General features: G+C 48.0%; 2 protein-coding genes and 1 long non-coding RNA gene across 3 annotated transcripts; 2 read left to right on the top strand and 1 right to left on the bottom strand.

Annotated features, from left to right (window-relative positions):
- Positions 1-44: 44 nt before the first annotated feature.
- On the bottom strand, positions 45-2,747 carry LOC120598301 (uncharacterized). The gene is made up of 2 exons (XR_005651547.1): positions 2,613-2,747; positions 45-2,136 (listed from the first exon to the last, which is right to left on the bottom strand). It is a non-coding gene; the product is annotated as an uncharacterized LOC120598301 (long non-coding RNA).
- Positions 2,715-13,257, top strand: LOC120598298 (spermatogenesis-associated protein 31A6-like). The gene is made up of 4 exons (XM_039857063.1): positions 2,715-2,796; positions 9,919-10,076; positions 10,682-10,742; positions 10,983-13,257. The coding sequence occupies exons 2-4, from the start codon at positions 9,986-9,988 to the stop codon at positions 13,177-13,179; spliced, it is 2,349 nt and encodes a 782-aa protein (XP_039712997.1). The 5' UTR covers positions 2,715-2,796; positions 9,919-9,985; the 3' UTR covers positions 13,180-13,257.
- On the top strand, positions 3,737-7,915 carry LOC120598296 (spermatogenesis-associated protein 31A6-like). Its single transcript, XM_039857062.1, has one exon. It carries the CDS (start codon positions 3,760-3,762, stop codon positions 7,801-7,803), a length of 4,044 nt encoding a protein of 1,347 aa, XP_039712996.1. The 5' UTR covers positions 3,737-3,759; the 3' UTR covers positions 7,804-7,915.
- Positions 13,258-20,710: the final 7,453 nt, after the last annotated feature.

The following is a 20,710-nucleotide window of genomic DNA, read 5'->3' as shown; positions in this document are numbered from 1 at the left end:
TCATATGTTAGTGCACATCAGAGAATTCATACAGGGGAGAAACCTTATGAATGTAATACAGGTGGATGTTTATTTAGTCAAATCTTATGTAATTTACACTCTCCTTTGTTATTATAATAAAAATCTTCCATACTTTGTCCAAACATATTGAAAATAATGGAGAAAATATACATGGCAAATATAAATACAAGACTAAAGCTCAAATTTTGATAAAAGTTTGATAAAAGTAATATATTCTTACTTTAAGGTAAGGAGGAAGAGACTGAGGACCTTAGAAGCGATAGTAGATGCAGAAGATGTGCTCGTGAATGTGTTTATTCATAATAATACCATCAAATAAACTCAAGTGCTCTTGTTCCCACTAAAGCTGTATTAAAAACATTATGACCAGCAAGCAGGGGACACACATTACTTTTAAGTGCACCTGGAGTGTTAAGACAGATTTCCCATGTGAACTCCTCAGTGAATCCTTATGACTGCTGCTGAGGGGATGCAGAATTAACCATAAGAGAATTCTGTATAGGACTCAAAGCTATCTCTATATGCTTCAGGCTGGACTTGGGGTCGCAGGGGTCTGGAGAGGAGGGCGGGGGAAGGCAGAGCACACTCAGAAAAGAAGAATATGAATGAAACACACTAGGGATATCTGAAGAGACTGCTCAAGACCTGAATTAGCTCCAGGCTTTGAATCCTAGTCTCACCCTCCACCCTACAGACCTTAAGAGTTGGTACCTTAGCTCACCTTAACCCATTCCTGGCTTCTGGGTGTAGCACATGTGCATATGTATAAATATTTGTGTTTCTCCCAAAATTTCTATGCTAAAATCCTAACTCTTAAAAATGATAGGAGGTGGGGCCTTTGGGTGGTGCTTATAGACCCTCATTAATGGGATTGGTGTCTTATAAACGAGGCACCAGAGAGATCTCTAGCCCCCTCCCACCATGTGAGGACACAGCAAGAAGGTGCTGGCTACCAACCAGGAAGAGAGCCCTCACCAGAAAGTGACTTGCTAGCACCTGATCTTGGACTTCTCAGCCTCCAGAACTATGAGAAGTAAATTTCTATTGTTTCTAATCGACCCAGTCTTTGGTATTTTATTATAGCAACTTTAATGGACTAAGACGTATTTCAAAACTTACGTGGAGAGTAAGAACTATCTTCATTTTGGCAAATACAAAGTTGGGTCAAGTCAACGAATAAAAAAATCTTAAGTAGAAAATTATGGATTATTGGATTTGAAAATACTGAATTGGTTTGTAAAAGGATGAGTGTGTGTGTGTTAATGTCCCAAAAGTCTTTGTGCCGTTGAAAGCTTTACGAACTCCAAAATTATAAATGATCCAAATTTATAAAGTTATCATTTAAAGGCTTAATTACATATAATTCTTTCATATTTAGATCTTTGAATTTGAATAATACATTTTTAATTTTTTGTATATAGGTCTCTCTGATTGAAAATGTGACAAAACAAACACTATTTAAAATTCACACAACTAAGTAAGTGTAAAAGTTCTGTGTCTGGGTTTATACAAGACAAAAAACATTATGTGGGGAAGCTGGAGCTGAGGAAATAGCCAAATTTTCCCCAGGAAATAGCCAAATTTTCAGAATCAACTTCAGATTTTCAAGGATTATGGAATTGGTGGGCCTCGAGTCAAGATCTCTAAGGGGCAATGGAACTAGGTGACATCTGGTTCCCACATGAAATTAAGAGAAAATCATCTAAGGTCTCTCTGACAGATTGAGGGTAGAGCTGGAATGAGAGATCTAGAAGGCCCAGAAGGGTGCAGAGGTACATGTAGCTGGATGGTGAGAGAAGGGCAGTAGTTCAGCCTCCTCTTCTTATTGTCCCCTCCCCGCCCTCAGGAACCTTTGTGACTAGGCCACAGCTCTGTGATGTGGGTGGGCCTGGGGTTCTGCTCCCAAGTGAACTTCCAGTGCTCAGTTGCCAGAAGGCAGCAGTGATATTCACATCATGGAAAATCCTCTCTCTTCTCTGAAGAGCATTATTGACACATGGATAAGCCTCAGTTTCACTCCCTGGGTGATTGATACCATCCTCACCTTCCTGTGTGGACTGGGGCTCTTCCTCCTGTTACTCTTCTGCTTCCAGAGTAATCCATCTATACCACCACCTAGGAAACATAGAAACATCAGGAAGGTAAGGAACCCTTGGCCCAGACCCAGCAAAGCTGATCTTTTTTCTTATTATTTCACCTTTTCTGAATCACCTAGAGAAAATGGTGAGACGGGAATTCTTGGGAATGAATAGAACATCACGTTCTAGGAACAAGCCAGGCCGAGCAGGGGTTAGAGTGAGCACACGGATTTTGATCTGAAGATCTTGGATCAGGAGTCCAGGTGTGGTGGAGGGCTCCAGGGCACAGTCCCAGATGCAGTGACCAATGATCAAGGACTGGATACTAAGTAAGAGTTGGATCTCTACAGAGTGACAGGCCCCTGAGCACTAGTTCACCAACTGCTTTCCCATGGCAGGTGTCTAAGTCGAGCCTCTCCTCTGTTGGGGCTGATCCGAGATCAGTGCCGAGCCACTGAGTGTCTCTGAGCAAAGGCTGGAGTGGGGCTCTGGCCTGGGAAACCAGAGTCCTACCTGACTGAGCTCAGAGGGGCCTGTAGTTCTGAGAATGTGTGTTTTTTTCTTTTTCTTGAGCAAGAAATCCATGGTGGGTCTCATCAAGATTCTTTTTTCCATTCATCCAAGAAGAAAAGCAAAATATTTTATCTGCTTTACAAAAAAAATAAAAGGGGAAAAATTAGAGAGTCTCATTAATTAAATGTAGAAAGTCACTTTGTTCATGAACACTGAGCTTCTGTAGCTTGTCTAGAGACAGGAGAGTAAGAATGAGTCTAGCTCCTCACATTTTCTTGTCTCAGCATTCGGTGGAGCCAAAGAGGAAGAGAAAGATCAGGAAGAAAAGTAGAGCTTCGAAAGGTGAGTTTCTGCCCCTCAGCCCTGTGCCAAGGGGTTTGCCCCCCACCTCTCTGGTCCCTGAGGGTCCAGGTCCAGGTCTCCAAGGATGCCAGCAGCGGAGCCTGTTTCACAGGAAACAGAGCCATCGGGAAGGCTCTTGGGAAGGAAATTAAAATCCAGATACATCCCAGAATTGTGTTCTGAATGAAGCATCTGAGAGCCTGGAAATGGGTGTCACCCAGCAGGGGCATTTGGACTGTCGTAGATCAATAGTATCCGACTGAAAGGTGAGAACCCACCCCCCACCCCTCCGCCAGGTCCACCTTTGAACAAGTTGTTTATCATCACTCAGTTTCCTCTGTAAGGTGCCCCCTGACCTCTTGCTCCCCTATGGGGCAGTTGTGAGGTCCGCAGTGGGTAATAGATGTGGAAGCACTTTGTAAAAGACAAAGTTTTACCCTTCTTGAGCCTTGTGATCACTGTCAGGAATTGTTATCCTTGACCTGGATGCTTGGGCTCCAGAGATCTCCCTTCAAAGTGTCTCCCCTAAAGGGCCATTACCCTAGCCTCCTGTAAGACCCCTAAGGCCCTGCCTTAACCACATGACCCGGTCTCCTGATTTCCAGCTTGCAGAGATTGCCTGCAAGAACTGGAAGAGGCTCAGAGCCTGATTTCTCTTCTGCAAAGGTAAAGAATCTTCCCCTTCTCTCGGGTCCACCACCCTCTGGGCTGCTGGACACCTCGAACTGACATGGAAGGGAGGGCAATGGGGTATGGGTGTGGCTACAGCCCTGGGGTGACAGACAGCAGGAGCACTGTGGAATAAATGTCGGGGATGGGGAGGACCCTAGGCACCAGGTGCCCACCCTGCAGGATCTCCTGGCCCCACGTGCCCCTGGCTGCAGCTTGTGCCTCCGTGTCCTGCAGCCACCTGGGAAGGCTCCCTGACAAAGGCAGCTTTTGTCAGAGCTCAGGTCAAGAAGCCACTGGTGAGGCGTGCAAAGCAGTTCCTGAGGGAGCCCGCCAGCCCTGTGCAGAGCCTGTGGAAGATGCTGCTTCCGTCATGTCCCCGTTGGCTTCCCCAGCTCCTCCGACTGAACGCCTGCTACCTCTGGCCTCTGCCCTGTCACAAAGTCCTACTACCTCTTCAATTTCTATTCATTCACATTCATCCCTGAGTGGCTCTCAGCCACCAGAGCCTTTCTTTCCGCTGGACGACCTTTCACCACGGCCACTTGCACTTTCCCCTTCTACCTCATGCCTCCATGATTCGGAGGCCCACTTTCCACCTCCAACAGCCTCCTCTGCACCACCACTGTCAGACTCCACTATGACACCTCCTCAGTGTGACTTGATGGCACTCCCACTCAGGACCATCCCACAAAGCTCATCTCCACACACACCTTTGTCAGCTTCTCCTGTCGCAGTCCCAGCCATCTCAGGCCTTGACTACTCAAGCTGTTCCATTTTAACCCCGTCTCAGTGGCAGGCAGCTGCCAAAGCCTTGTGCCTCTCAAACTCATCACAGTGCAAATCCCAACAAGAGCACCTGTCCCACCACTCACAAGAGGCCTTGCTCAGGAGAGACTCCACAGACAGAATGGTAGAGGCTGTTAGCCCCTCCTTACTCGAATCCGATGACCAGAATCTCCTGGAGATACAAGTCACAGAGAGAATCAAGATAAAGATTTCGAAGGAAAAAGACAAAGACAGATTATATCCAAAACAAATGAGCCCAGACTACCACCTGAATTCTTTGGGGAAAATGTTGCCATCACTAGGTGCTGAGCAGGACACCACAATCCCCCAACCCTTCTGGACCGCGAAAGATAAGCCAGAGCAACTGCCTAGTCCTCAGCAGCTCTCATATCCTAAGGTCTTGGGGGACCATCTACAGCAAAAATACAACCAGCTTTTTTGGGGTCTCCCCTCTCTGCACAGCGAATCCCCGGTGGCTACTGCCTGGATCTCTGAGAATTCTTCCACACTACAGTCTCCCTCATTCTTATTCAATGGAATCTCAAATGCCTGCCCAATTCATCTGCAGGCTAAACTACCTCCACTGCTTTCCCATTCCCAGCCCCTGCCCCAGCTGGAGTTCCAACCTCAAGCCTTGATTCCAACGATGCTGCAATTACAGGCCCCACCTCTGGCTCAGGCCCAGGCCCATTTCCAATCTCCTGTACAAATCCTACGACCTTCTTCTCCATCCCAGATTAGAGCCTGTGGTGTGTCTTGCCCGACAGCCCGGAATGAGCTAAAATCTCTCACCTCAATTGAGATTCAAAATACAGAATGGCCCTTGTTGCCGAAGCAACTAGAAAGTGGGTGGGCTCCGCCGTCTGTGATCGAAAGATCTCAGGAAGTCTTTAATATCTTCACTCCCAACCTTCCTGAGGACAGCTGGGTGGGCTCCATCCTTCCCGAGAATTTTCCAATCAGTCCAGAGCTCCGGAAGCAACTGGAGCAACACCTCCAAAAATGGCTTATCCAAAACCGCTGGGAGCTACCTCGGAAGATACAAGAATCTCTGGAACTAAGGCAGCTTCAGAGCGAATTACCAGGGAAATGTCCGGTAAAGGACAAGCATGGGGCCTCACGGCCCTCTTCCTTCACAGGTGAAAGCAGCAAGGATCCGCAGAAGGTGGGGTTCCAGCTAAAGCAAGACATGAGCAAGGTCCCTAAAAACCTCTCCAGGTCCTCCGAAAGGCCTATAGTGGCATTTCAGGAAGTAGACTCTGAAGGGTCAGAAAATGACTGGATGCTTTTAAGAAAGGACTTGACAAGTGGTTTGCCGAGGAGCTTAGACAAAAATCTAGAAAACATCCCAAAAGGCCATTTAGGCAGGAATTGGGGGCAAACCAGCGAGGGTTTAATCCCCGTGAGTGTGCGTCGATCCTGGCTTGCTGTCAACCATGCTTCTCCCAAGTCCAACGCTCACATGGAAACCAGGAATTTGGGAATCTTAAAGGGTTGGGAACCCTGGGTGAACACCTCCCACAGGGTTTCCTTCCTCGACACAAACACTCAAAAGATGCTGGAAGCACATATGACAAAGTTTTGGGTGAGGCACATGTGGGGCCTGCCCCTCAAGCTCATCAAGTCCATTAATCACTTTACGTTGAAAAAGGTTCAACCCTCACCCACTCTGCAGTTTGCCTTTCGGCCCTCAGCTCCCTGTGTCCCTGGAGACCACTCGATAGTCCAGCTTGCTGAGGTCCTTGGAAAACTTCCTCAGCCCCATCTGGGAGAGAAAGCGATAGGAGAGGAGTCAGTTCCCACCCTGGAGAGGACTCTCCTGGCCCCCTTACCTGTGTGTGAGGAAATCCAGAGGGCTCTGGGACAGATCCCACTTGGTGATGACCATGGGACCACAAAGGCCTCTCTGGCTAGACAGGAGGGCAGGTCGCCACCTCAGGCCATCACACTCACCTGGCAGAGTGGGATTGTGGAGTGGGCCATGAAGGACAGCACAGAGCCCAGTCCAGGTTCAACAATGTCCAGGAACGAGCCAGGAGGGAAGAGTGGTCTACATGCCTCACGAGACCCCAGCCATCAGGTAACAGTGCCAGAGATGAACATAGGACCCCAATCTTTGAGGGCCAAGGAAGCCAGGGAGGCAGGGAAGGCCACATTGTCCCCTGCTTTTCAACCAGAGTCTAGAGACATCTTGGGAACCAATGTGCTGACAAAGTCCCAAAACAAAAATGCACATTTGGGTAGTTTAGAGGCTCCAGGGACCAGTAAAAGTCCCCTATACCCTAGAATGACTGTTCTCCAAGATCCAGGAGAGCCACGCCTTAACACAGAGATGGTTAGTGAGTTTAAGTCCAACGTAAAGGTACAGTCAGAGAACCTGCCACACGACTGTCCCAGACACAAGCCCCTTGCTACTGACAACTTGGCCTCTCAGGTGCCTCAGTGCCATCCCCAGGGAGTGCCCAATGGAAACAAGCTAGTTTTCCAGATGCTGTGTGGCCTCAAGGCAGCCTCAAGCAGCAGTCCAGAGCAGCAGGAGCCCAGGACCAAAAGATATCAAGGCTTTTGGAAGAATCAGAGCGAGATGTTTGTCCCTACTTATGAGAGAGAGGACTGCAGGTGGCCCAACCCAGGAGAGCATGCAGAAAAGCTCGAGAAATTGGGGACCTGTCAAGACAGGAGTATGAGTTCCTCTGCCCAAGCCAGAAAAACTGTAGGCTCTGTTGGGAAGAAATACCTCCAGCTGCTGCCAGAGAAAAAACAAAGTGTTTTACAAAGCTTCTTCAAAAAAAAGATGAGGCACTTTGTCCAGTGGATTTTCCCCCATAAAAAATTCCAAGGTCAAGATGCTTTGCAAAAGTGCAAGCCCAAATCAGCCACTGCCCAGAGCCAACAGTCAGTCAAAAGCAGATCAATTCTGGACAGCGAGAATGTGGAGGCTCAGGAGCTCATGACAGCTGTGGGACAGATTCTAGAGAAGAAAATGGCCATTCACCATGGACTTCATGCCACGAAGTTAAAGGAGCACAAACGGGAACACCCAGCCCCAGTATGTGTGTGTGTCTGCTGCCTTCCTTACTCCACAGAGCAAGCGAGAATGATGAATTACACCCCTCACAGTCAGCAGGCTGACTCCAAAGACCAAAATTGTTCTATCAGGGAAAAGCAAGTCAGACCTGGGAAGTCCTTGAAAAGTGTCAGATTCGATGATGAGCAGCTGGAAGTGAGTCGCAACCCATCCCTGGCCCCCAAGAAAACACTGTCTCCAGTCAGTGCCTGCCAGTATAGGCCAAGGATGCCGTGCACGCCAGGCCACCAACCACACTGCCCACGGCATTATCTTTTTCGAGGAAGGGTCTTGCCTGGTCCGTGCTTCACTAACCTTTTCTAGTAGGCAAATATGTCTCCAAGAAAAAAAAAATCAGTCCATGTAGAGAAGCGTTTTCTCATTACTACATTCAAAATATTTACTTTTCCCCAATATATGTTTTTCTCTCATAAAAGGGTGGTGTAGTGACTTCTCCTTGTGCTTGCTAGGTGTGTGCTTTGGCCTCGAGAAGAAAGGGGCATGGAGGGAGGCTGATCGTGGCATTGCGAGCTTACTCCTTACCCCAAGTCCCTTCATTGCCCCTGATATTTTCACAATACTTTCATTACTCAAACAACAAAAACTACTCTAAAACAAGATGAAAAAAACCCATAAAAACTCCACTCGAGGATCTGGTTCAACTCATCTTTCTCCTGCTTCCACTCAGCTTTGAAATCGTGCAGCTGTAGGAAATAGGTTTACAGGGGCCTCACAGGGTTGGTCATTCCCACTCAGGCTCCAAGAATTGTCAGGAAGTTTGGAGTGGGGATGGGGAGTTCAGAAGCAAGAGAAATCTTGCCCCTGGATCTCTTGGGCCCTAAAGGCTCCTTAAGGTCCCTTCTCACTCTAATGAAGGCTGCGATGGGGATGGCCTTGTGAACCCCTCTCAGCTTAGCCTGAATAAAATGTACAGCTCGCCCTCCCCCACCTCTGCCTTTCCCACATGTAGAGACCAGACAGATGGCACTTCCTGCTTTGCGTGTGCGTAGGTGTGAGCCTCAGGGAGGATGATGATGAGGGCTGTGTTCACTCCTGCCACAAATGAATGAATGGTCATGGTCACTGGTGACCTGCCTTTCCCTCTATTAACCCCAGGGGAGGAATTCTGGATGAATGGAACAGGGTGTGACTGTATGTGGGTAACTATCTGACAGTCGGATACCGTGAAATTTGGGTGGGATGTGGGTGAAGAATTGAAAAGGTTGGATCCAAGAAAGGAGGCAAAGTGACACAGAGTGTCCATAAATATGCAGCGACTGAGAAGCCCTGATGTCCCATCATCATCTACAGGTGTGGGAGGAGGGAAGGGGAAAGGGCCCCAACCTCTGTCTCCACCTTCTTCAGCTCTGAGATCACAGATATAAAGAAGCCACCTCTAGGGCCAAATCTGCAGAATTAAAGCAAGTCAGGAATGGTTAATTGTCTCCACAATACACTTTCTAAGCTTGCACATCCTTGCCTCCTGAATTCTAGACAAGATGACTTAACAACAGGTGGAAAAGCCAGGACTAGAGAACTCAGTGTCACTCCCAGTCTGGTGACCTTTACATAAACACATGGCCCAAGGTCTGCTCCAGGGGAGAGTTGGGGACTTAAAAGAATGAGAGACTGGCCTGCCATCACGTAATAATTCTTATGTGATTCTAGCCTTGCTTATCCCAGAGCCCTGCAGGAGACGAAGACACCACACAGGATTTATCACACGGGAGCGCAGAAGTGACCTGTCCAGAATGGGTGGTGCAGTCCAGGATTGGTCCTCGGCGTGGCCTGCTCCTAGTGTAGCTTGCCTCCTCTCTGGCCCCAAACCACACAGAAAAAAGGGAGACCAGGAACAATCTTTCTAGAGTGATTCTGCACTTTGTGCCACACTTGGCACACAGGGGACCCAGCTCGGGTGTCCTTGCAATGGTGGAGAGTCCTGTTCTAGAACAACCCTGATCTGATGACAGCAGGAATGGTCCTGCTCCCACACCTGTCAGGACCCCAACATGTGGGACCAGGACCAGGGTTGAGGGGTGCAGGAGCATAGGCATTCTCATGACACAGGATCTTCCTGGAGCTAGTTCCTGCTTCTGGGATCCTGAGCAGCCACCAGGCTGGGCACAGCAGTACAGCCTGGACCTGTGGAAGGGTGGGACCCAGGGCAGGAAGTGCCCCAGGTCTTCGAGTGCTTGGGAGAGGGTGTCACACAGCTGAGACCTTGAGCCTGGCTGTGCTCATGCGTCGTCTCAGGCACCGAATGGTGAATTCTGAGAGTCGGGGGGGGGAGCTGGACATGCACCCCATGCTCCTGTCAGCATAAGTACCAGAGTGACTGGGATGCTGACGGAAGCAGCAGAAGGAAGGGGCAAGTCCCACTGCTCATCTGTTGTTGCTGTCTTTCATAAGGCACAGTAATTAGAGAGTCTCATTAATTAAATGTAGAAAGTCACTTTGTTCATGAACACTGAGCTTCTGTAGCTTGTCTAGAGACAGGAGAGTAAGAATGAGTCTAGCTCCTCACATTTTCTTGTCTCAGCATTCGGTGGAGCCAAAGAGGAAGAGAAAGATCAGGAAGAAAAGTAGAGCTTCGAAAGGTGAGTTTCTGCCCCTCAGCCCTGTGCCAAGGGGTTTGCCCCCCACCTCTCTGGTCCCCGAGGGTCCAGGTTCAGGTCTCCAAGGATGCCAGCAGCGGAGCCTGTTTCACAGGAAACAGAGCCATCGGGAAGGCTCTTGGGAAGGAAATTAAAATCCAGATACATCCCAGAATTGTATTCTGAATGAAGCATCTGAGAGCCTGGAAATGGATGTCACCCAGCAGGGGCATTTGGACTGTCGTAGATCAATAGTATCCGACTGAAAGGTGAGAACCCACCCTCCACCCCTCCGCCAGGTCCACCTTTGAACAAGTTGTTTATCATCACTCAGTTTCCTCTGTAAGGTGCCCCCTGACCTCTTGCTCCCCTATGGGGCTGTTGTGAGGTCCGCAGCGGGTAATAGATGTGGAAGCACTTTGTAAAAGAAAAAGTTTTACCCTTCTTGAGCCTTGTGATCACTGTCAGGAATTGTTATCCTTGACCTGGATGCTTGGGCTCCAGAGATCTCCCTTCAAAGTGCCTCCCCTAAAGGGCCATTACCCTAGCCTCCTGTAAGACCCCTAAGGCCCTGCCTTAACCACATGACCCGGTCTCCTGATTTCCAGCTTGCAGAGATTGCCTGCAAGAACTGGAAGAGGCTCAGAGCCTGATTTCTCTTCTGCAAAGGTAAAGAATCTTCCCCTTCTCTCGGGTCCACCACCCTCTGGGCTGCTGGACACCTTGAACTGACATGGAAGGGAGGGCAATGGGGTATGGGTGTGGCTACAGCTCTGGGGTGACAGACAGCAGGAGCACTGTGGAATAAATGTCGGGGATGGGGAGGACCCTAGGCACCAGGTGCCCACCCTGCAGGATCTCCTGGCCCCACGTGCCCCTGGCGGCAGCTTGTGCCTCCGTGTCCTGCAGCCACCTGGGAAGGCTCCCTGACAAAGGCAGCTTTTGTCAGAGCTCAGGTCAAGAAGCCACTGGTGAGGCGTGCAAAGCAGTTCCTGAGGGAGCCCGCCAGCCCTGTGCAGAGCCTGTGGAAGATGCTGCTTCCGTCATGTCCCCGTTGGCTTCCCCAGCTCCTCTGACTGAACGCCTGCTACCTCTGGCCTCTGCCCTGTCACAAAGTCCTACTACCTCTTCAATTTCTGTTCATTCACACTCATCCCTGAGTGGCTCTCAGCCACCAGAGCCTTTCTTTCCGCTGGACGACCTTTCACCACAGCCACTTGCACTTTCCGCTTCTACCTCATGCCTCCATGATTCACAGGCCCACTTTCCACCTCCAACAGCCTCCTCTGCACCACCACTGTCAGACTCCACTATGACCCCTCCCCAGTGTGACTTGATGGCACTCCCACTCAGGACCATCCCACAAAGCTCATCTCCACACACACCTTTGTCAGCTTCTCCTGTTGCAGTCCCAGCCATCTCAGGCCTTGACTACTCAAGCTGTTCCATTTTAACCCCGTCTCAGTGGCAGGCAGCTGCCAAAGCCTTGTGCCTCTCAAACTCATCACAGTGCAAATCCCAACAAGAGCACCTGTCCCACCACTCACAAGAGGCCTTGCTCAGGAGAGACTCCACAGATAGAATGGTAGAGGCTGTTAGCCCCTCCTTACTCAAATCCGATGACCAGAATCTCCTGGAGATACAAGTCACAGAGAGAATCAAGATAAAGATTTCGAAGGAAAAAGACAAAGACAGATTATATCCAAAACAAATGAGCCCAGACTACCACCTGAATTCTTTGGGGAAAATGTTGCAATCACTAGGTGCTGAGCAGGACACCACAATCCCCCAACCCTTCTGGACCACGAAAGATAAACCAGAGCAACTGCCTAGTCCTCAGCAGCTCTCATATCCTAAGGTCTTGGGGGACCATCTACAGCAAAAATACAACCAGCATTTTTGGGGTCTCCCCTCTCTGCACAGCGAATCCCCGGTGGCTACTGCCTGGATCTCTGAGAATTCTTCCACACTACAGTCTCCCTCATTCTTATTCAATGGAATCTCAAATGCCTGCCCAATTCATCTGCAGGCTAAACTACCTCCACTGCTTTCCCATTCCCAGCCCCTGCCCCAGCTGGAGTTCCAACCTCAAGCCTTGATTCCAACGATGCTGCAATTACAGGCCCCACCTCTGGCTCAGGCCCAGGCCCATTTCCAATCTCCTGTACAAATCCTACGACCTTCTTCTCCATCCCAGATTAGAGCCTGTGGTGTGTCTTGCCCGACAGCCCGGAATGAGCTAAAATCTCTCACCTCAATTGAGGTTCAAAATACAGAATGGCCCTTGTTGCCGAAGCAACTAGAAAGTGGGTGGGCTCCGCCTTCTGTGATCGAAAGATCTCAGGAAGTCTTTAATATCTTCACTCCCAACCTTCCCGAGGACAGCTGGGTGGGCTCCATCCTTCCCGAGAATTTTCCAATCAGTCCAGAGCTCCGGAAGCAACTGGAGCAACACCTCCAAAAATGGCTTATCCAAAACCACAAAAAATGGCTTATCAAAAAACCTCGCAAGATACAAGAGTCTCTGGAACTAAGGCAGCTTCAGGGCGAATTACCAGGGAAATGTCCGGTAAAGGACAAGCATGGGGCCTCACGGCCCTCTTCCTTCACAGGTGAAAGCAGCAAGGATGCACAGAAGGTGGGGTTCCAGCTAAAGCAAGACATGAGCAAGGTCCCTAAAAACCTCTCCAGGTCCTCCGAAAGGCCTATAGTGGCATTTCAGGAAGTAGACTCTGAAGGGTCAGAAAATGACTGGATGCTTTTAAGAAAGGACTTGACAAGTGGTTTGCCGAGAAGCTTAGACAAAAATCTAGAAAACATCCCAAAAGGCCATTTAGGCAGGAATTTGGGGCAAACCAGCGAGGGTTTAATCCCCGTGAGTGTGCGTCGATCCTGGCTTGCTGTCAACCATGCTTCTCCCAAGTCCAACGCTCACATGGAAACCAGGAATTTGGGAATCTTAAAGGGTTGGGAACTCTGGGTGAACACCTCCCACAGGGTTTCCTTCCTCGACACAAACACTCAAGAGATGCTGGAAGCACATATGACAAAGTTTTGGGTGAGGCACATGTGGGGCCTGCCCCTCAAGCTCATCACTTTAAGTTGAAAAAGGTTCAACCCTCACCCACTCTGCAGTTTGCCTTTCCTCCCTCAGCTCCCTGTGTCCCTGGACACCACTCGATAGTCCAGCTTGCTGAGGTCCTTGGAAAACTTCCTCAGCCCCATCTGGGAGAGAAAGCGATAGGAGAGGAGTCAGTTCCCACCCTGGAGAGGCCTCTCCTGGCCCCCTTACCTGTGTGTGAGGAAATCCAGAGGGCTCTGGGACGGATCCCACTTGGTGATGACCATGGGACCACAAAGGCCTCTCTGGCTAGACAGGAGGGCAGACCGCCACCTCAGGCCGTCACACTCACCTGGCAGAGTGGGACTGTGGAGTGGGCCATGAAGGACAGCACAGCGCCCAGTCCAGGTTCAACAATGTCCAGGAACGAGCCAGGAGGGAAGAGTGGTCTACATGCCTCACGAGACCCCAGCCATCAGGTAACAGTGCCAGAGATGAACATAGGACCCCAATCTTTGAGGGCCAAGGAAGCCAGGGAGGCAGGGGAGGCCACATTGTCCCCTGCTTTTCAACCAGAGTCTAGAGACATCTTGGGAACCAATGTGCTGACAAAGTCCCAAAACAAAAATGCACATTTGGGTAGTTTAGAGGCTCCAGGGACCAGTAAAAGTCCCCTATACCCTAGAATGACTGTTCTCCAAGATCCAGGAGAGCCACGCCTTAACACAGAGATGGTTAGTGAGTTTAAGTCCAACGTAAAGGTACAGTCAGAGAACCTGCCACACGACTGTCCCATACACAAGCCCCTTGCTACTGACAACTTGGCCTCTCAGGTGCCTCAGTGGCATCCCCAGGGAGTGCCCAATGGAAACAAGCTAGTTTTCCAGATGCTGTGTGGCCTCAAGGCAGCCTCAAGCAGCAGTCCAGAGCAGCAGGAGCCCAGGACCAAAAGATATCAAGGCTTTGGAAGAATCAGAGCGAGATGTTTGTCCCTACTTATGAGAGAGAGGACTGCAGGTGGCCCAAACCAGGAGAGCATGCAGAAAAGCTCGAGAAATTGGGGACCTGTCAAGACAGGAGTATGAGTTCCTCTGCCCAAGCCAGAAAAACTGTAGGCTCTGTTGGGAAGAAATACCTCCAGCTGCTGCCAGAGAAAAAACAAAGTGTTTTACAAAGCTTCTTCAAAAGAAAAATGAGGCACTTTGTCCAGTGGATTTTCCCCCATAAAAAATTCCAAGGTCAAGATGCTTTGCAAAAGTGCAAGCCCAAATCAGCCACTGCCCAGAGCCAACAGTCAGTCAAAAGCAGATCAATTCTGGACAGCGAGAATGTGGAGGCTCAGGAGCTCATGACAGCTGTGGGACAGATTCTAGAGAAGAAAATGGCCATTCACCATGGACTTCATGCCACGAAGTTAAAGGAGCACAAACGGGAACACCCAGCCCCAGTATGTGTGTGTGTCTGCTGCCTTCCTTACTCCACAGAGCAAGCGAGAATGATGAATTACACCCCTGACAGTCAGCAGGCTGACTCCAAAGACCAAAATTGTTCTATCAGGGAAAAGCAAGTCAGACCTGGGAAGTCCTTGAAAAGTGTCAGATTCGATGATGAGCAGCTGGAAGTGAGTCGCACCCCATCCCTGGCCCCCAAGAAAACACTGTCTCCAGTCAGTGCCTGCCAGTATAGGCCAAGGATGCCGTGCACGCCAGGCCACCAACCACACTGCCCACGGCATTATCTTTTTCGAGGAAGGGTCTTGCCTGGTCCGTGCTTCACTAACCTTTTCTAGTAGGCAAATATGTCTCCAAGAAAAAAAAAATCAGTCCATGTAGAGAAGCGTTTTCTCATTACTACATTCAAAATATTTACTTTTCCCCAATATATGTTTTTTTCTCATAAAAGGGTGACTTCTCCTTGTGCTTGCTAGGTGTGTGCTTTGGCCTCGAGAAGAAAGGGGCATGGAGGGAGGCTGATCGTGGCATTGCGAGCTTACTCCTTACCCCAAGTCCCTTCATTGCCCCTGATATTTTCACAATACTTTCATTACTCAAACAACAAAAACTACTCTAAAACAAGACGAAAAAACCCATAAAAACTCCACTCGAGGATCTGGTTCAACCCATCTTCCTCCTGCTTCTACTCAGCTTTGAAATCGTGCAGCTGTAGGAAATAGGTTTACAGGGGCCTCACAGGGTTGGACATTCCCACTCAGGCTCCAAGAATTGTCAGGAAGTTTTGGAGTGGGGAGTTGCTGGGCCCTGAGTTCAGAAGCAAGAGAAATCTTGCCCCTGGATCTCTTGGGCCCTAAAGGCTCCTTAAGGTCCCTTCTCTCTCTAATGAAGGCTGCGATGGGGATGGCCTTTTGAACCCCTCTCAGCTTAGCCTGAATAAAATGTACAGCTCGCCCTCCCCCACCTCTGCCTTTCCCACATGTAGAGACCAGACAGATGGCACTTCCTGCTTTGCGTGTGCGTAGGTGTGAGCCTCAGGGAGGAGGATGATGAGGGCTGTGTTCACTCCTGCCACAAATGAATGAATGGTCATGGTCACTGGTGACCTGCCTTTTCCTCTATTAACCCCAGGGGAGGAATTCTGGATGAATGGAACAGGGTGTGACTATGTGTGGGTAACTATCTGATAGTCGATACTGTGAAACTTGGGTGGGATGTGGGTGAAGAACTGAAAAGGTTGGATCCAAGAAAGGAGGCAAAGTGACACAGAGTGTCCATAAATATGCAGCAACCGAGAAGCCCTGATGTCCCACCATCATCTATAGGTGTGGGAGGAGGGAAGGGGAAAGGGTCCCAACCTGTCTCCACCTTCTTCAGCTCTGAGATCACAGATATAAAAAAGCCACCTCTAGGGCCAAACCTGCAGAAGTAAAGCAAGTCAGGGACGGTTAATTGTCTCCACAATACAGTTTCTAAGCTTGCACATCCTTGCCTCCTGAATTCTAGACAAGATGACTTAACAACAGGTGGAAAAGCCAGGATTAGAGAACTCAGTGTCACTCCCAGTCTGGTGACCTTTACATAAACACATGGCCCAAGGTCTGCTCCAGGGGAGAGTTGGGGACTTAAAAGGCTGAGAGACTGGCCTGCCATCATGTAGTAATTCTTATGTGATTCTAGCCTTGCTTATCCCAGAGCCCTGCAGGAGACAAAGACACCACACAAAATTTGTCACACGGGAGGGCGGAAGTGACCTGTCCAGAATGGATAGTGCACTCCAGGATTGGTCCCTGCGTGGTCTGCTCCTTGTGCAGATTGCTTCCTCTCTGGCCCCAAGCCACACAGAAAAAAAGGGAGACCAGGAGCAATCTCTCTAGAGTGATTCTGCACTTTGTGCCACATTTGGCACACAGGGGTTCCAGCTCAGGGGGGTCCTTCCAGTGGTGGAAAGTCTTGTTCCAGGACAACCCTGATCTGATGACAGCAGGAATGCCTGTCAGCACCCCAATGTGCGGGACCAAAACCAGCGTTGAGGGGTGCAGGGGCATAGGTGTTCTCATGCCGCGGGATCTTCCTGGAGCTAGGTCCTGCCTCTGGGACCCAATCCTGAGCAGCCACCGGGCTGGGCACAGCAGTGCAGCCTGCACCTATGGAAGGGTGGGACCCAGGGCAGGAAGTGCCCCAGGTCCGCAGGTGCTTGGGAGAGGGTGTCTCACAGCTGGGACCTCGAGCTTGGCTGTGCTCATGGGTCGTCTCAGGCACCGAATGGTGAATTCTGAGTGTGGGGGGAGCCGGACACGCACGCCATGCTCCTGTCAGCAAAGTACCAGAGTGACTGGGATGCTGACGGAAGCAGCAGCAGGACGGGGCGAGTCCCGCTGCTCATCAGTGGTTGCTCAGTCTTTCATAAGGCACAGTAAGGCCAGCTATAGAGAAACCCACACAGGGACCTCTCACACAGAGATGGCACACACAGACACCTCCTAACAGAGACTTCTCACACAGAGACCTACCTCCCGGACACCTCCCAAAAGAGAACTCTTCACACTGAGGTCTCACAGAGATGCCTCACAACAGACATGTCACAGACACATACAGAGACATACAACACAGAGACCTCACAAAGGTACCTCCCAATAGACACCTCTCACAGACACCTTCCAGAGACCTCTTGTTTTCCCACAGAGATCTCATAATAAGACCCCCACAGAGATGTCACAGAGACATCCCACAGAGACCTCCCACATAGACTGACCCAGAAACAACACACAGACAGCACATGTGGCCTCACGGAAACCACCTGAGCACCACCCACTGACAATTCCTTCTTAGTGAATGTGCAACTCAGACAACTGACAGCAAAGAGAGGTATTACTTGTGTCTCCTTGAGATCCTCGAGACACTCTGACATTGTCAGGTCACCATCATACTAAATGGGGTTCTCTACTTGGAGAAATGCTTGGAAATTTTTGTTCTTTTGTAATGTCATTGCTTCAACAAAAAAATTACAAATTCCACATGTAGATTTGCAAAATTAATTATTCTGCAGGTTTTCAGTAGCTTGAGAATCGTAAATTTTAAACACGACTAAAACACTGTCATCCTCCAATGACAGAAAATCTTACTCGGTTTTAGTGATCGCAGAGCCAAATTGTATGACTGTCGCATATTTTTGTTGTTGTTGTTGGGGGCTACACCTGAACTTGAGATGGCTTATTTGTTTACTTTGGAAACATAATGTCGATGTGCAACAAATGGATTCTAGGAATGAAATAAACCAGGAAAGAGGCATCTGAATGTTTACTCACTTCCCAGAGGGCTTGGTAACTACCACATTTTGCACATACGGTTTGATTGTGGAGTTTGTTTTATTTTTTAACAAGTAACAAATGTGAAGATTTTTTACAAATAAGTCAAATTCCTAGCAACATTCCTATTATATCATCTGACAAAATCATACGTAATATTATTTTTCTTAAAATGTAGTAATCCCTCAGATGATGAGATTACACATTTCTAGGATATGACACTGTCCTAATGTGCAGCTAACATACTTCAAGACAGGTTATTTTTGAGTAATTCTAGGAAATGCACATTTTCTGAGAGTCAGGAGACAGTCTGGATCCTTTTTGTATTCATTGAAGAGCTAAAAAAGACATTGTTTAAAATGATTTTGAAATATTACAAAATATATCTCTAAGTCTATGCTTGAGATACATACAGCCTAACAAAGTTAATGAGAAAGGCCATTTTAACTTCTGAAGACTGTACATTTAACCAACATTTGTATTATGATAGTAATGAAAGGCCTCACTTCTCATATATCCAGGACTTTCCAACGTGTGCACTTTGATAAGACCACTCATTTCACACTGCTCATAACCACCCTGTTGTCCCTGCCTCGGTAAATCTGTTTTCATGACACCTGTCAAACATGTATCATTGGTTAAGTCTCTCAACTCATCCTTAGGGATGATAGCATCACAGTCCTTTCTCTAAGAGGAGCAGGGCTGACACGAGGACTGTTCTGACCTATTTATTTCAACAAGATATTCACTTTTTCTATTCTCCATAATTAAAAAATGTATAACTATCCATTTTTCTACTCTATTCCCTTATGAGGTCATTGATTAAACAATGATCTATAATCTACAGATAAAAGCCTCTCTACATGATATTTTGGATATATTACAAACTTGGATCTAAAATAGGTTTTGTTTAAAACAGGTCTCACACTGATTGCAATAAACTAGGCACTGTAGAACGCAATGTGGAGGGAGGCTATTATGTGATGACTTCTTAACACTCCAGGGGGTACAGACCTTTTCCCAGAGTAATCGGTCCACAGTGTTAACTTTAAGAGTGACTCCCCTTGAAAGGTTACAATATTATTTTCAGTTTCATACACTTTATAACAAATGTTCACAGGAAGACACTTGGGGAAGTGTCCCAGATACGTACAGCTGCACTTTCTGAGGTGCTCATGCCAAGGGAACATTAGGGAACACCCAGGTCCAGAATGACCCAGGGGATCCACAGCTGTGGCCACATCTTTGAGGTTGGGAAGATTCATGATTATTCCTGGAGCAGGATCAGTCTTTATGATTGTGTCCCTGGCCACTTGGATTGTCGCGTTTCTCAAAGGGGCACAAGTCATCTTCCCTACTCGGGTCTGCCACTGCCCCTCAGCCTGCTGCTGCCCGGTGCCCATGAATTATAGTGACCAGGAGCCGCTTCCCCAGGGACACACACTCCGTGCTCTCCACAGCCACATCCTCTCACAGACATGCAAGTGGTGCCGATGGAACTTCCAAAAAGCTGTAAAATAATGTATGCCAGGCACAAAAGATGAGCTTTTTAGAAGATGATAAATTCTACTGGAAGAAATATGGGTGACACAGCTCTCTGGTTCTAGGCATGTTAGCTCGCCCCTGGATCTGGAAATGCAGCTGATATTAGAATTTCTCACCCTCATTCACTGTAGTAATAATATCTGCAGTTCTTCCTCTTTCTGAGTCCAGAAGCTGGAATTGACACCATCTGCTCCCTGTGATTTCACAATCTCTACCATTTGTATCCAACAACCACCTCAATTCAACCATCTCTCAGGTCAGGTATCACTCTTAAACTTCAGGAGGAAGATCACTGCCCTTCTATTGCCACCTCAACTTTATACTAGTAGCACTTTTTATACCAACTGACAGTGTCGATAAATTTATTTTGTAGAATGTAGGCCCAGGATACCATCTACTAGGTGTGTTACTTGAGCAAGTCATTTGATGCTTAGATTTAAAATTTTATACAAGTGCATTTTATGAAATAAATTTTATGAAATCTTATTTTCTTGTTTGATAAAATCTGTAAATCTAGAGATTTAAGCTCAGTTGTTTTTTAAATATTGGTACTTACATATTTGCCAATTTTCATCTCTTATATACATGAGAAAATATGTTAAGAATTAAGCTGTGAAGGTACCAATTTTTTGTTGGTTTACTTTGTATACTTATTTTTATATCAAACCTCTATTATTTCACAACAAACAAGTTTCGTTTCTTGGAAAACATCAGCCTTAAGGACTGACCAGGTTAAAACTTAGCATGTTAGATCTGAGGGTCACCTTACTTTCTTAAAGGTGTTATTCATGAAATGGTTAAAAAGCCCTATGAGCTTAGGAACAGAAACAAATTGAGAATTAAAAGCCAAATCATTGAAATGAAGTTTCAATGAAGTTTCAATCATTGTTAGAACAGTTGTGCGTGGAGATGATGGTTCTAGGTACCTCAGAGAAACCAGCAGGAGAGAGTGTTGCCAAAACTGATAATAGCCAACGCCTTCAGGGCTTCTCACAGAGATGCTTTAATGCTGTGAGGTGACCTGATTGCACAGGGAGACCATGGAGAAGATGCAGAGTGTTAAATCACATTCAAGCACCTGTTTACCTGGGTGGTGAGTTCCTTGATATTTGTGGATCAGATGACATTTTGAGGGACAGTGGTGTGGGAAAGATGCATTCTTCTCAGTGCCTTTGCAACCACGAAAGTTTATACAACGGAGATGCTAGTAAAACAAATTCCCTACTACTTTTCTAGTAGGGAAAGCATCCAACACTACATTTTGGGACAGAA

The sequence above is a fragment of the Pteropus medius genome, unplaced genomic scaffold (assembly GCF_902729225.1).
Source record: "Pteropus medius unplaced genomic scaffold, Ma_sr-lr_union100, whole genome shotgun sequence".
NCBI lineage: Eukaryota > Metazoa > Chordata > Mammalia > Chiroptera > Pteropodidae > Pteropus > Pteropus medius.
This window is presented reverse-complemented; position numbering and strand designations above follow the sequence as displayed.